Raw genomic sequence first — 16,812 nt, 5'->3', positions numbered from 1 at the left:
TATGTTAATATCCATCCTTCAAAACACACAGAGATGAACACACCCCCAGAGGCCAACAGTAGAAAATAAAATAGAGATCAAAATCAAAAGTCCTTTCTTTCTGATATCTCACGTAAACAATAATTTTATTCCCAAGACTTATGTCACATGATTTTAAAGCCTATAAAAGTCAGAGATTCTGGTACTCCTCCAGACAGCAACGGTAGAGTACTGTCAATACTTAATGTCAGTCCAAGAATATTTCACTTTTTTCTTCTCTTATTTAAGAAAGCCACACTGAAAGATGAACAATTCGCTGGGAGGTAACTTTACACAAATCAAGATTTTGCGGGACACCTTTGAAGCAGCGGTGGCCAAGAACGTGATTGTGGTCGGTCTGTGCATCTCCATCAACTACATCAACAGCACGCTGGTCCACACCTTCATGAAGCATGAGATCTTCACAGGAAACCCTCGCTATATTCTCTTCATTCACATGGTGCTCAATGACATTATTCAACTCACTATCGCAGGTCTTCTGCATATTTTGAGCTACACTTTGTTTACAATCAACGTCTCCTTCTGCTGCCTTTTATTAATGACTGTCATTTTCACGACGCTCAACACGCCGCTGACCCTCGCAACGATGGCAATAGAGCGCTACATTGCTATCTGCAACCCTTTACGTCACTCTCAGATTTGTAGCGTACGTAAAACGTACATCCTAATCGGACTTATCTGGATATTGAGTGCCATTCAGGTCCTCCCGGACATGTTTGTACTTTTAGCCACACGGCCTGTAATGTTCTTCCACAGCAACATCTTCTGCTTTAGAGATTATCTGTTTAATTACCCGTACATGATAGATAAAAGAAATTTGGTGTATATCATATATCTTTCCTTTGTGTGGATCACCATTGCCTTTACTTATTTAAAGATCATGTTTGTGGCAAAGGCTGTGAACTCGGACGCCCGAAAAGCTCAGAGTACCATCATACTACACGCAATTCAGCTCTTGATGTGCATGCTGACATTTGTGGGGCCCTTTATCGACACGTTGCTTCCCTATGTTTTTCCCATGTATGTTCTAGAGGTGAGATTTGCCAGTTATTTAGTGATCCAGATTATTCCCAGGTTTATCAGCCCTATTGTGTATGGAGTGAGAGATCAAACATTTTGTAGCTATATGAAAAGATATTTACTGTGCACAATGTTTAAGGTGAGGAGTCGAATCAAAAATGTTCAAACCGAGAGGAATTTGGAAAAAGTTCCCAATAAATTCATGTAGGACTTTGTGTTGTGTACTGTGAATTTAAATGACATGGGAAAATTAAATGGGTCAGTGACATAACATGCATTTTATTTTTATGTTTGGGGCATTATGTACTATAAAAATAACTTCATATATGTCATGTCCTTTTTTCTATAAAAATATAGAAAAAGGAGGTAACACTTTACAATAAGGTTCATTAGTTAATGTATTAACTAACATGAACAAACCATGAGCGATACATTTGTTACGGAACTTTTTCATCTTTGTTCATGTTAGTTAATAGAAATAAAGCTTTTATTTGTTTGTTCATGTTAGTTCACAGTGCATTAACTTTAACAAGATTTTAATAAAGTATTAGTAATTGTTGAAATTAACTTTAACAAAGATTAATAAATGCTGTATAAGTGCAGTTCATTATTAGTTCATGTTAACTAATGTAGTTAACTAATGTTAACTAATGAACCTTATTGTGAAGTGTTACCGAAAAAGTTCTATAGTCTAAATACATTTTCAGTATTTTTTTTTTCATAATAAATACTCATTTTTGTTTTAGAATCTCAAACTTTGTGTATATATATATATATATATATATATATATATATATATATATATATATATATATATATATATATATACACACTTTGTTTTTGAAAAACTTTTATCCAACAACTTGGATTTTCATAAATGTCAAGGTAGTACAACATGAAACATGGGCATTTTATTAATAAGAATACTTATTTAAATATTTAATAAAATACTTTAAATATGGCAATTGTGGCTTGGGCTCTAAAGCGAGACTTGAATGAACAAGTCCTGCAAACCTTTAGGTGCCAAAAAAAGTTTCAATTCACTTTAATTAACTAAATGAAATTTGGAGAAAATCTAATTTTTAAAACCTCTTTTGTCTCCTTGCATCAGGGGTCTAGTTTCTAAAGTCTGTAACCCTTACCGATTATTACAACTCATGATTACAATCCCTCAATATTATACAATGATGAATAAAAATAAACACTTGTAAAAGCACAGTTTATACAGAAGCTTTGCAGGTTGGTTGTTTCAAGCATGGTGTGGAGATGTTGCCACAGTTCTAGGTCGTCTCACTTTTTCAGTCTCTTTAACTAATCACATACTAGTCTAATGAGATATCAGATACTAGTGTGACCAATCTGTTATAGGTCATCTTTTTTATAATAAAATCGAACTTGATTATTACAGTTAAAGACAAAAGACGTTTGAAAAATTGATATTTCCTGTTGAAGCACCAAAGCAAACTGTATATAAAGTATTATGCAAGATAGGGGTCTCCAACCTGGTCCCCGCCAAAGCACATTCTATTAGTCTCAATTGTAATATTAATTTATTACATATTGTTTATATTAGCTTGGTTTACGTATAACATTTTAAACAATACTAAAACATATCAACAACAAGTAAAATAAAATAAAATCAACAAGTAAAACAAAACTGTGTTACTTTATCCATTGTGATAGCCCTGAGATAATGTATAAGCAGGCGGTTGTTATTGCAGAAATAAGCCCCGTCTTGTATTACACTGAACCTGCTGCCTATACATTATCCCGCTTATTACACAGCTATTAACCGAATAAGTATAAAGAACATTAAATATTGATTTGAAAATTTTCTTAGCTATTTTTTACAGAAGTTTACAATGGCTTGGAATAACCGGAGACGGCACTCGCTCCCTGTTTCCTGCTTGTTTGTACACTTCTCACCCTCAATCAAACAATATGACAATTAATAGCAAACCAAAGTTTCAAAAGCGCTCATGCTCCAATTTTTGATTGACAGGACAGCTGCCTCAGTCGTTGCACTGCTTTTTTCTGAAGTCAATTAAATAAAGGCAGTGAGGTCCGCCTCGCTTTTTACCAGTCAAAATGGTTAAAAAACACCCCTTAGAGTGCAATCAGCACCAAGCAAACATAATACAATTTGTATATCAGAGGGTTTCAATACACACCATTCACAATGCTTAAAGTTTTTTCCCCAGTGATCTGTGACATCACTCTTGTCCTCTTTACCGATCCGAGTGTTCGGGCATTTAAACAGTTGTCATGTCATGTGTTTGTTAGTACTGATGCTTGCCAAGCAGAGGCTGGATGAAAGTTCAACGGTCAGATCTGTTACCTTAACTCTCTGTGAACTGGAAGTTGTTTTTTTTTAAATCTCGAGACTGCTGTATTAGGCTGATTATGCTGTATTAATCCTGATTGTAAATGCTACTGCTTTAAATTTATGAAACGTGACTTTATTTATATTTATTATTTACCAATATAAATTGTTTGTTTCATGAAAACAGCATCATCAGTGATACGTACTATTAACTCTTTATCTACACTGTCGATAATGATATGATCAATAAGTCATATCAACATGTTTTAATGCTATTTATTAAATTAGGTTAAATAATTTTATTTTTTTAAGATATAGCAACCCATATCTAGTCAAAATGTAAAATAATAAGTTAAAACAACTTGCACAGTCATTTAAAAAAAAAAAAGGTTTAAGGTACGCTTAAAATTAAGCATTAAAATTAACTGTTTTAAGGTCAAACCTAATATGTGATTCAAGTATTTGACTATACATTAGGTTCTGATATTGTAAAATAATTTCATGTAGGGTCAGATCAGATCAAATTATGAGCTTTGCTTTGTTGCTGCTTTGCTTCAAATAATTTGGTTATCATAATTTTTGCATTGTAATAATTGCTTAAAGATTTATTACTGTACCAGTCAAAAATTTAAATACATCTATTATTTCTCAATACTGTTTTCCATGTTTTAGAAAAATAGTAAACGTGTTAAAATCGTATAATAACAAAGAGAAGTATGATGCATGCAGTGACCAAAATGTTAAAGAGATCAAAACTATCTTAGTCTTATATATCTTATACAGTATATGTTATATTATCTTCAATGCAGACTATATCTATACCAGACTCTACCAAAACTCTGACTATTCTTTAAACCAACCTCATTAGTTGGATTATAAAAATCCAAGAAATCGGAATTACAGTAAGTTACTGGCATTGACACTTTTTACAGTGTTTATTTCTGTTTTCCAGATTCAAATATGAATTCAACAGGTGCCCAACAAATTCTCATACGAGACACGTTCGCCATGGCCTTCACCAAGAACTTCATCGTGATCCTGGTGTGGCTCCTTCTCAGCTACATCAACGGCACTGTAGTGGCCACCTTCTTCAAGCACCAAATGTTTTACGAAGACCCTCGCTACATTCTTTTCATCCATATGGTCATTAATGACGCCATGCAACTTACTGTAACCATTGCACTGTTTGTGGTTAGTTACACCTTGTATACCATTAGCGTAAGTGTGTGTTGTTTTTTCATCCTGGTGGCCGTGTTTACCACCCGCAGCACACCTGTTAATCTCGCAGGCATGGCCGTCGAACGTTACATCGCCATCTGTTATCCCCTCCGTCATGCCCAGATTTGCACGGTTCGCCGCTCTTACATGCTCATAGGGGCTATTTGGTTTGTATCTGTGGTTCCTGACATCACAGACCTTTTTGTGACTTTAGCCACAGAACCGCTTAGTTTCTTCCAAACTGCTGTTTTCTGTCTCAGGCCAAATGTGTTCAAAGACCCGGTGTTGCTGTATAAACGCCAGGCCTTTGACGGGATCTACTTCTCAATGGTCTTCCTAACACTGCTGTGCACGTATCTGAGGATCGTGTTCGCGGCCCGTGCGCTCTCCACCGAGAAGACCTCCGCCAAACGGGCCACAAACACCATCCTGCTCCACGGGCTGCAGTTATTGATGTGCATGCTCTCGTACATCTCTCCAAATGTGGAGGGCTTGTTGCACATCATCTTCCCGGGACGCATCCTTGAAATCCGTTTTGCGAACTATCTTATTGTGTATATCCTCCCTCGCTTTCTGAGTCCGATCATATATGGAGTCCGAGATAAAAAGTTTCGTAAATATCTGAAGAGGTATTTTGTGTGTAAGTGGCATCGGGATACAAAAGTAGAATGTAAAGATGAAGACAAACAAATTGCTCTTAGTTAACCACTGTTGCAATGCGTGCCAGTTATTTGTAGGAATAAATTGGTGATTTTGTTTTATAGCGTATGTTTGGCTTTTAAAGCTTTCATGAAAATGAAAGATGTCGAAATGTAATTATCTTAGTATGGTTTGGTATTATGATTTTAAAGAAATGCTAACTTTTTAAAGAATTATCACACATGTGAGAGATGCCTTATATGTAATTTCTTTAAAATATAAGTTTAAACAACTTGACTTAAACAAGTCATTTCAACTTTCTTGACTAGTGAGGAGTTGGTATAAATAAAAAGTTAAATGGGCTTTAATAATGTATAGCAATGTCTAAAAAGTCAAAGTTTAAGTTTTAATAACTTATTCATTCAAGTTGTTTCAACTGAAACATTTAAGGGCAATTTTTACAATTGGCTTTCTACATACAATAAGTCATTCAAACAAAGAAATGTTTTTATGCACAAATTGGTATTTCTGTTTCAAATGCACATAAATGACATTTTGGCATTCTTGTAGTTTAACCACAATCTCATTGTTTTTAAAGGTACATTGAATATTAATACTTTATATTTGCCTTCTACTACAAAAATCTATTGATGAGAACACATTAAGGGCCAGATTTGTCTAAAACCAGCGCAAACCATAATTTTGCATTTAAATAACGACTGTCGGGATTTACAAAAGACACGCAGTGGATAATTAATGCTATAAAGGTGTGGTCTAGGTATTTTTGCAGTTGACCTTATTGCATATCATAGATATGTACACTAGATGTCGCCTTGGCTACAGCAGTTCAATCGAACCAAATGCGTCAAATAGAGCGGCCATCTTGAAACAGGGGAGCCCTGCATCAGCGTCAATGGTGTAACGGAAATAAAATCACCATAAATCATCATGAATGCGATTTTCTTGGTTTTCTTTTGGTTCGTTTCAACAGTCAGACATGTATTTAGCACTGAGTCCAAAAAAAAATTAAAGTTTTGATATTATGAAAATCTACTTTTTCTAACTATAATGCACAGTGCTAGTAGGCCTAACATCCATACGCAGCACAAAAGTCCGGCATCGTCCATCGTCCAAGAAGAACAGGCGGAGATAGCAGCTTTACCTTGCTACTTCCTATGACAAGACCCCTGTTCCAACATGGCCGCAGTTTTGACGTATGCTTAGAACCACAAGGCGACATCCAGTGTATATATCTATGATTGCATATGTATTTCTAGAAGTTTCTCTTCCAGACTCAAAATTTATGGGAGGAGATTATTTAAATGATTCATGCAACGCGATTTACTAATTTTTGGCATGTGATATTACTGCTATTTGCGCCTTTATTTGATGCCAAAATCATTTTGTGCTTTGAATGGCTGCAATTTTTCCTGATAGAAGAGGCATTACAGAGATCAGAAAGCGCATGGTACAAGGCAGAGGATTGTTTAAACATGTAACAGTTTATTTGGAATGCCAGAGAAACATATTGTTCAAAAATATTGTTGGCAAAATTATTATTTTTTTGATGGAGGAAATAAAAGAGGGGCCACAAGGAGAAGTCACACAATACCAGGTGTTTTAAAAATTCTTGTAAACCTTTATTTATTTTTTCAGTAAACTATGCCTTTGTTAGCTGGGATTTCACACCCTGAATTTTCAGCTGAAATGGTGGTGCTGAACTTAAGCGCATCAGGCGTTAGTAGATCACCCGCACCTGCAGGAGCATCAGCTCTGCTTTTCTGCGACCCTGAACTAATTTGCGCTGATCTTAGTAGATTGCATTGGTGATTATGGAAATCAGCTGTTGCGCCTGTGTTATTTATTTTGCGCCTTTCGCAGATATTACCACTCCCTTTGGCGCTAATTTGCCCGTTTAGTAAATCTGGCACTGAATGTTTTCATTCTTCCTAATCCTTACATGTAATACACATTTTAACCTATAGAGGCCGCCATTACGTTTAGCCCAGAGTGCATTCTGGATCGATGACGTGTAATGCTGCATTTACACCAGCCGCATTTGAGGTGTCAAAATCGCATCTAACGCGTATAGTTTGCCGCTTAAACATTTTGAATGCATTCGCACGTCTAGAGCAAAGTAGACGCGCAGAAAAAGCAAGCATTTGACGTGTGTCAGGGGCGAAATCCGCTTCTTGTGGGAGGGGCAAGTGCTATGCGGTTGTCTGTTTGCAAGATGGCTTATGTTGATCGTGCATTCATCGAGAGAGTTACCGGTTTGTATTTGGTAACCTTACTATAGGGGAAAATAGTAAAAAAAACGGCGGGGATGCAATGGGTCAATAAACGTTACGTGACTCAAAAGTAAAATGTGTATTTACAACATATCAGGTTGCCCAATGTCCTCACTGACGTTCAAAGTTCACATTTTTCAACTTGGAAGTCAGCTGCAAATTCGTGTCAAACGCAAAATGCACAAAAATTACCATTCAAGCGTACCGCGCCAGACGCTCAATTCACGGCAAAGGCAGAATTGCGTCTACTGTGTCTACTGCGCCGCGCTAAACGCCTCATTTGCACCGCAAGACCTCCAGACGTGCATCAACGCTTCTTCACATTGACTTAACATTGAAATCACTTGCGCTTGACGCCTCTAATGCGGCTGGTGTAAACGCAGCATAATGGTTGTTGCAAAACATTTCTTTAGTTTACTATAGTAAATACTGTACTATGGTGTCTACTATAGTTTTATATGTGAGAAAGTTTCACTCCCACCTTCTTACCTTTCCGTTTTTATCTGTATTGTCATTTATCATTTATGTTACTCTCCAGTTCAAATTGAATGGGCTGAACAGAAGTTTGTTGATGCAGGTGCCATGACACATACCGCCTGCTAGTGTCTGTATGCATTTATAACTCTCATCTTCTGTTTCACATCATTTTACAATCGACCAATATCAGGTTTACCTCTCGTACCCTTAAAGGAGCAAGTTTTGATCGCAAACTTTTGATTTCATGCATTTTAATGTAAACAAAAATTTTCACATTTTATTCAAAGTGTGACATTTGTTCTGTTTTTAATTTCACATTTAAATAGCCAACCCCAGTGTTCATCTATTAAGCCATATGTGTGATTATAGTCGGGGTACCCTTTAAGAAACACATATTGACCATGTCAATCACTTGTTGTATATAAATCGCTTTAGATAATAGTGACTGCTAAATTTGTAAAGTTTAGTAATAGCAGATTTTACAGCCTATGTGTTGTTCTATGCCACTTGTGCACCACCATACATCCATCTATCCCAGAGGACGAATAAAAGAAAACAGCGATTGGAGCAAAATAACAAACCCCAGACAGCATCTTCTTTGCATGTCCTCCATTCAACGATCTTTATCTATAACACACACACACACAGTATAAAAGACCCACCATAAGCCTGCACTGTCTGGCCGTGGCAGGTGACATTTTAGGTAAGAGTGGGTTTGATAAAAATTTTCTAACCCCGGTATCAGACATTTTGAGTGATTTTGACACCGCAAAATGTCATATTATGCTTTACATCAATGAATATCATTTGTTTCTAAGTGTACTTGTTTGTATATTTGTTACTGCAGTTATATAATAATAATAATATGAATATTACTGTAATGTAGATATTATGCATGCACCGATACATACAGAACTATAATGCATTATTATGAATTTATATATGGCAAACTAACAGATTAAATGATTAATGGTGCAAAATGCATAGTTTGTTTAGATATGTCAACTTATATAGAGTACTGTATGCCATATCCATAATGTTTGTTTTTAATGTCATCTCAGGTTTGGAAGATGAACTCCAGTTTTGTGTCAAATTATGTTAACTCCAGTGTGTTTCTTCAGAACGCTGTACCTCGTGACAGCTTCAAAGCAGCTCTCACTAAAAACATTGTGGCCATGTTGGTATGGTTGGCTCTCAGTGTACTTAATTACAGTATGGTGTCCACTTTCCGTAAACACAGCTTTTTCTATGAAGATCCACGTTATATCATGTTCATCTCTATGGTCATCAATGATGCTGTACAACTGACACTGGTCACTGCTTTGTATGTGGTTAGTATTAAGATGAAGTGAATAAACTAAATGTATATGGACACTTAAGCCATAGTTAAAAATGTATATGTTTTTGAATTAATATAAGAACATTATGAACCAAGTGACAAAAGGGTTGGTATTTTATATAATGTGTAATATCATTCATAGATGTTTTGTAATACTTATACAGTATAAAAGTTGCATTTGTTAACTAGAATAGAAAACATGAACTAACCATGAACAATACTTTATAAAGCATTTATTAACCTAAGCATTTTATGCTAATTTTAACACAAACTAATACCTTTTGGATCATAAGTTGTTTATGCTTACATTAGTTAATGCACAATGAATAAATTGCATACAATTGCATTTGTAATAAATAAAAATATTAACAAAGATAAATAAATGTTATAAGCATATTTTGCTTATTGTTAATCTTATTGTTAAAGTTAGCTAATGCATTAATTAATGTTAATGAATAGACCCTTAATGTGAAGTGTCACTGATTTCTTTTATGCAGTTTGTGTCCAAAAACTTTTAAGGCGACTTTTAGTAAATCGAGTTTAGTAAAACAAAAAGAAAGTCCATATTACATAAAACATCGTGTATGCAAGTGCATAAATGTTTAAAATGTATCTTGTATATCGAAATATATCAAACAGGTTGGACTTAATGTCATCTCCTGGTTTTATTCAAATCAGAAGTATTGTTTCATAAGACCAAAACTACATGCAAAGTAATTTAATTTGTAAAAATAAGAATAAGTTGTTTATGATGTTTTTACATTTTAGAGATTTTATAAATGAGAAATTCATTCATTAATTTAATTTAATTTATTGTGAAACATTGTAACACATTTCATCCCTCTTCCTTAAATTTGAATTAAAATCAATGTTTTGCATATATATATATATATATATATATATATATATATATATATATATATATATATATATATATATATATATATATATATATATATATATATATAGAAAGATAGATAGATAGATAGATAGATAGATAGATAGATAGATAGATGTAGTAACATCTATATGTAGAAATGAGATAAAGTATTGTGGACAATGTTATTTTTCTCTCTTCTTTTTCCAGGTGAGTTATGCCTTCTCCAAAATCTTGGCATCTGCCTGTTGCCCTTTGATCATGACAGCTGTGACGACCACCCGCTCGACACCCCTCATACTGGCTGGCATGGCCCTGGAGCGCTACATCTCCATCTGTTTCCCCCTGCATTACATTCAGATCTGTACGGTCAGACGGACTGTGTGGATCATCGGCATAATTTTCATCCTGAGCTTTACACCTCCTCTAACCGATCTCTTCATCACTGTGGCCAAAGAGTCACCCTCCTTTTTTCACTCCTCAATTTTCTGTGATCACTCGCTGCTATTCAGTGACCCTGCCATCTATTACAAGAACTGTGTCTTTGACTGTGTTTATTTCTCTTTTGTCTTCCTGACTTTATTTTATACATACTGTAAGATCATGCTAACAGCCCGTGCAGCATCCACTGACCTGGTGTCTGCCAAAAAAGCCCGAAACACGGTACTGTTGCATGGTGTGCAGTTGCTTTTGTGCCTGTTGGCATTTGTGGTACCCTCCATGCAGGCTCAACTCATACTACTGTTTCCGATGTACAGTCTGGAGATCCGTTATGTTAATTTTCTTCTGGTTTATATCATTCCAAGATTTCTCAGTCCAATGATTTATGGATTTCGGGATGAGAAATTTCACAAATACTGGCTGAGATATTTTATTTCTTATGTGCAGAGAGTTAAACCCAGATAATGGTGTGTCTATTTCTATGACTATATGTCTGTACTGTATTAAATGTATTATATGATGACATGAATGTGTTTTATAGATGATTGATCAGGATTTCTGAAAGGAGGTTATGTACATGAAATAATTTTGTGTTTAATCCACTGCATATTGGTCTGGCTTTCATGCACTGTCAGAAAAATGTACAAAACTCGGGTGGTAGAGTTACCTAAGGTTCTGTTTTGTACCTTTACATGTAGCCTATACAAAACATAATACAATGACCAATTGTGTACCTTTAATCAACCCTGTATCACGAAATTATGTACCTATAGTCACGTAATTTTGTGAGTGTTTTTGGTGACACTGACACATTTTCACCTTTTTGCGTGAACATGCCACGTATTTCTGTTTACGTGCCACTGTCACGTTTTGGTTACTCAACTGTTTTATCCTATTTTCAAACCATTGACGCTTCAGTTTAGGGTTTGTGTTTGCGTTAGAAGTCACTTTAAGTATTGGTTTACACTTTTTTTCATGATTTATTATTTTTATTTTATGATTTTATGAAACAATTGTCACCTGGCATTAGGGTTAGAGTTGCACTGTAAAAAAATCCGTAGAAATTTCAATGTTATTGCAGCTGGGTTGCCGGAAATTTACCGTAGATTTACGTTTATGTTATGTACTAGCAAGAGTTTGTTCAAAGTAAAATTAATTTTAAATATTAACAAGTTGTTACCTTTACAGAATAAAACTATACAATAACAGCCTCATGCAAAGCATTCTGGGAACCAGAAATCATCATCAACCTTTTTCTGTTTTTGCTTCAGATTTTGTTTTCCAGAATGTTTTGCTTGATACTGTTTTTTTTTTTTTAGTTTTACTCTGTAAAGACAAAGACTTGTAAATGTTTAATGTTCATTTAACTTTGAACAAACTCTTGCCAGTAAAAAACATAAATGTAAATCTACCGTAAATTACCATCAACCCAGCTGCAATTTCTACGGAATTTTTTTACAGTGTGGGTAAGGATGTCATTTAATGTAAATCTAACCCTAAACCAAAGTGACAATGGTAAGAAATTAGGACAAAACAGTTGAGTAACAAATACGTGACAGTGACATGTAAACAGAAATGCGTGACATGTTCACGCAAAAAGGCAGAAAAATGTGTCAGTGTCATGGAAAACACGTGTTCGACACGCAATACAAATGATTTCTTATTCAAATTATTAGTCTAACAGGCCGTCAAAGCAGCACAGATTTTCAGAGCAGCACTGAATTGTTTGTAGTGGAGTGTCCTGTCTAAATATTTTCACACGCATGCTAGGGTTGTGCCGATAGACGATAGTATCGTGTATCGACGATCGTCAGACATATCGCCAATGGCAGGCTTATACGATAGTTGGCGAAGGGTTATTATTATTATTATTATTATCATAGTTTAACATTAACATGCACATTGCATGCTTTTCCTTTTGTGGGCTTCACTTTACGCGGAGAGCGTGTAAAGAGAGAATTCCTTCTTGCACGCACCTGCACTTAATGTGTGCGTCTTGGACTCCTTCTAGCACCTAATGCAGCGCGTCACAGCTGCGCTTCTCTCTGTCTCACGTGCATGCGCTCTCGCATCTGTCCGAAGTCTAAACATAAACTAAACTAGTAATCCTTATGTATTTGTTCAGTTTAATGCGTTTCATTCGAGCTGAGGCAATCTATCCCTTTTGTTTAAAATATAATCCCCTGCATATTGGCGCCTCTCTCACTCTCGCGGACGTGCAGAGAGCTGCGCTCTGTCCAAAGTCAGATCACTAGGTAGTATGATATGCATTTCAAGGTGTTGTTGCTGTTAGCGCTCAGAGGGTTAAAACCAGCGAGTCTCTCTCCCTGCACACAGGAAATTTTAGAGCGCCTGATGACGCGATCGGATTAATGGCATAAGTTTTAGGAAGGTTGCGGTCATGATGGCGTTGCTCTTGTTAATTTTTGTCCACCAATTAAGTGACTTGTCATAATGAGTAAAAAAAAAATGAGTAAACTACTGCCCCGCCCCCCCGATACTATCGTGTATCGCCGATCTCACAGGCTGACGATAGGACGATCTCAAAATGGGGCATATCGCCCAACACTAACGCATGCGCTGTTGTACGCGGACTGTACGCGCACTCTCCGCGCATTCTCAAATTATTTGAAATTATTTTACAAATATTTTTCCTATTTAAAACTTAAATCTTATGAACTTACATCGTGTACTAAGACCGACAGAAAATTTAAAGCTGCGATTTTCTAGGCAGATATGGCTAAGAACTATACTCTCATTCTGGCTTAATAATCAAGGACTTTTCAGCTGGTACATGGCTGCACGAGGCGCAATGATATTACGCAGCAACCGAAAATATTTTCCCTTTAGTAATTTTTAATGGCATGGGACTATTTTCTGGCAGTGCGTAATAACACTACGCCTGCTGCAGGCATGTTACAGCTGCAAAGTCTTTGATTATTACGCCAGAATGAGAGTATAGTTCTTAGCCATATCTGCCTACAATATCATAACTTTTCATTTTCTGTCGGTCATAGTACACGATGTAACTACAGAAGAGTCAAGTTTTAAAAAGGAAAAATATCCAAACTCTTTGGTTATTTTTAGCGTGATGCTAATGGTCTAATCAGATTCAATGGATTATGCTAAGCAATGCTAAAAGGGGTAGCGCCAGACCCGGAGATCAGCTGAATGGATTCCAAAACTGTAAAAATCAAATGTTTAACTCTAGGGGAGCTGGAAAATGAGTATATTTTTTAAAAAAGTGGAGTGTCCTTTCAACATTTCAAGGTGCAGTCATGTTTGAATGAGAAACCTGCCACAATAGCGTTACATTAAAAAACTAAATGAATAGAAGCAAAAAAAATGTATTAAAAACATAAACGATATTTGGTCTGTGGTTGAATAAGTTGACAATGTAAATGCGCTTATTTGTTCAATAAACATTTTCTGCTGTTCATTATGGCCCCTAGAGAGCATTACCTGTTGTCATAACAAAGGAAAAACAGTTTCATCATCTATAAAAGCTGAAGTTGCCTTCATTCAGGTCAGTGGCCAAAGCAAACAGCAGGCAAGTATGTATGCTTAAAACCTAAGATAGACTTTTTAAAGTGTAAAGATTTTGATAATATTTTAAATGATAAGGTACATTAGTAAATGATTAAATATGAAAAAACAATGAATAACAGTTTTTGGTTTTGTAGGTCAATTCAACCTACTATATTGGCTTGTGATTATATAAGTTATGTTAACTAATGATTTTTTAAAAGTAATATAAAAATGCATGTTGTTTTTTACAGTAATTCTTGGTAATGTTAGTTCATGTCAATACAGTTATTCATGTTAGTTCATGGAGCATTAAGTAATGTTAACTGTTACAATGCTTGATTTTATAAATGTGTTACTAAATGCTGAAATGAACATGAACTAAGATTAATAAATGTTGTAGAAGTATTGTTTATTGTTAACTCATGTTAGCTAATGCATTAACTAATTCACAACTTTATTGTAAAGTGTTAAAATTGTTTGTTGAAATAAGCTGACATAACTGTATACATTATTGAACTGTTTCTCTATAATGCTTGAGTATTACCTGCAATGCAAAATAAATGTAGGGTTCTTCACAGTAATGCCATGATACAAAAATTTTGATTTGGATAGAAAGGTATCTATATGTTACCATTCAACCTGCAAGAGATCCTGTGAGGAACCTTTATTTGTGTGTACTTATATATGTACAGTATGTTTGAATATTGTAATCTTAATTTAATTTCAGTTTGTTAGTTAATGAGCATTTGTAATAAACAGCTGTATTGACAATAACTAACATTAACAAATGATTAATAAATGCTGTAAAACTATATCATCACAGTTAGTTCATGTAATCTAATGCATTTTACTGTAAAAAGTACTGTAAAGTGTACTGTACTTTTATTAATGCATATGTGTATTTAACTATATTTAGTATTCTTGCAGGTTACTGGATCGTAACAATGAACAGCACCATTCCCAGGGATCCATTTAATGATGCATTCATAAAGAACTTCATCAGTATAGCGCTGGGTTTAATCATCAACTATATAAATGGAACTTTTGTGCTTGTTTTCTTAAAAAATGATATTTTCCATAGAGAGCCCAGATATATTTTATACATCCATTTGGTTATTAATGACATGATCATGTTGTCCGTTTCTGTGGGCTTACAAGTAGCCACATATACTGTGCGTTTCTTCAATGTCTCAGTGTGTTGTTTTGTGTTGTTTTTTGCTAATACGGTCGGCAAAAATACTCTTCTAAATCTGGCATGTATGTCCATCGAGCGTTATATCGCCATATGTAAGCCACTGCATCACTCGCAATTATGTACAGTCCGCAGAACCTACATCCTAATCTGTTTTATATGGACTATGTCGACAGCACCGTCTTTAAGTGATATTTTCATTATGGCATCAGTTCGACCTGTGAGCTTTTTCTCAACCACCATTTATTGTGTCAAGCTATACATTTACAACACTTGGCAACATGAAGTCAAAGACATTGTGGTGAATGTTGTGTATTTATCATTTGTATGGATTACGCTGATCGTCACCTATATAAAGGTTCTTTTGGCCGCAAACGCAGCAGTCTCAGATGAGACCTCTGCAAAAAAGTCCCGAAACACGATACTGCTGCATGGTATTCAACTTCTGCTCTGTATGCTAACGTATGTCATGCCGCTACTGATTACAAAACTTGTGGAACTTTATCCTCAGAGTCAAACAACTATTCTGTACATTCAATTTTTGTTGGCAAATATTCTGCCAAGGTTATTGATTCCACTCATCTATGGGGTGAGAGATAAACAATTTTCCCAGCGCATCCGATTGTACTTTTGTTGTAAATGAGACAGGGCACAAAAAATATCATTTGCCCCAGGCACAACTCATACTACTGTTTCAGATGTACAGTATGTAGATCCATTATGTTAATTTTCTTCTGGTTTATATCATTCCAAGATTTCTCAGTCCGATGATTTATGGATTTTGGGATGAGAAATTTCGCAAATACTGGCTGAGATATTTTATCTGTTATGTGCAGAGTTAAACCCAGATGACAGTGTGTCTCTTTCTATGACTATTCAATATGTCTGTACTGTATGAAATGTATTATATGAGGACATGAATGTATTTTATAGATGATCAGGATTTCTGAAAGGAACTTATGTAAATAAAATACATTTATATTTAACTAACAAAGCTGCAAATTTGTCTGGCTTTCATGCACCATCAGAAAATAATTACTTTACAGGTAGCCTATACAAAACATAATACAATGTTGTACATTTTTGGGTACATACTGTACCTTAATTAAGAACCTATTTTGTACCTTTTATGGTACCGTTAAATGTTTTCTACCTCTAACATTTAACTGGCACACAATAGATCCTTAAAGGTACACAATAGCGTACTGTTCCCCAAAAGGTACAACACTTTAACGTGTTGTATACCCATAAAGGTACAAAAAGGAACCTTAAGGGTACCACCTAGTAACTGACAGTGTACCTCATTTTGACTGAACAATGCTCTTTTAAAATAAAAAACCCAGAAGAGTTAACATTTGTGTAGTCATATTTGAATGAGAAACCTGCCACAATAGTGTTAACTGCAAGCACCCCCCCCCAAAAAAAAAC

General features: G+C 35.3%; 4 protein-coding genes across 4 annotated transcripts; all 4 read left to right on the top strand.

The window, feature by feature from the left end:
- Positions 1-283: 283 nt before the first annotated feature.
- Positions 284-1,267, top strand: LOC135769907 (odorant receptor 131-2-like). The gene is made up of 2 exons (XM_065279429.2): positions 284-685; positions 740-1,267. Exons 1-2 carry the CDS (start codon positions 284-286, stop codon positions 1,265-1,267), a joined length of 930 nt encoding a protein of 309 aa, XP_065135501.2.
- A 3,075-nt stretch (positions 1,268-4,342) lies between these two features.
- On the top strand, positions 4,343-5,305 carry LOC135769906 (odorant receptor 131-2-like). The gene has a single exon (XM_065279428.2). It carries the CDS (start codon positions 4,343-4,345, stop codon positions 5,303-5,305), a length of 963 nt encoding a protein of 320 aa, XP_065135500.1.
- Positions 5,306-9,110: 3,805 nt separating this feature from the next.
- Positions 9,111-11,129, top strand: LOC135769905 (odorant receptor 131-2-like). Its single transcript, XM_065279427.2, has 2 exons — positions 9,111-9,338; positions 10,434-11,129. The coding sequence occupies exons 1-2, from the start codon at positions 9,183-9,185 to the stop codon at positions 11,127-11,129; spliced, it is 852 nt and encodes a 283-aa protein (XP_065135499.2). The 5' UTR covers positions 9,111-9,182.
- A 4,007-nt stretch (positions 11,130-15,136) lies between these two features.
- Positions 15,137-16,027, top strand: LOC135769904 (odorant receptor 131-2-like). Its single transcript, XM_065279425.2, has one exon. The coding sequence runs from the start codon at positions 15,137-15,139 to the stop codon at positions 16,025-16,027; it is 891 nt and encodes a 296-aa protein (XP_065135497.2).
- Positions 16,028-16,812: the final 785 nt, after the last annotated feature.

The sequence above is a fragment of the Paramisgurnus dabryanus genome, chromosome 7 (genome assembly GCF_030506205.2).
Source record: "Paramisgurnus dabryanus chromosome 7, PD_genome_1.1, whole genome shotgun sequence".
NCBI classification, from domain to species: domain Eukaryota; kingdom Metazoa; phylum Chordata; class Actinopteri; order Cypriniformes; family Cobitidae; genus Paramisgurnus; species Paramisgurnus dabryanus.
Note: the sequence above shows the minus strand (reverse complement) of the source record. Positions and strands in the feature narration are given on the sequence as shown.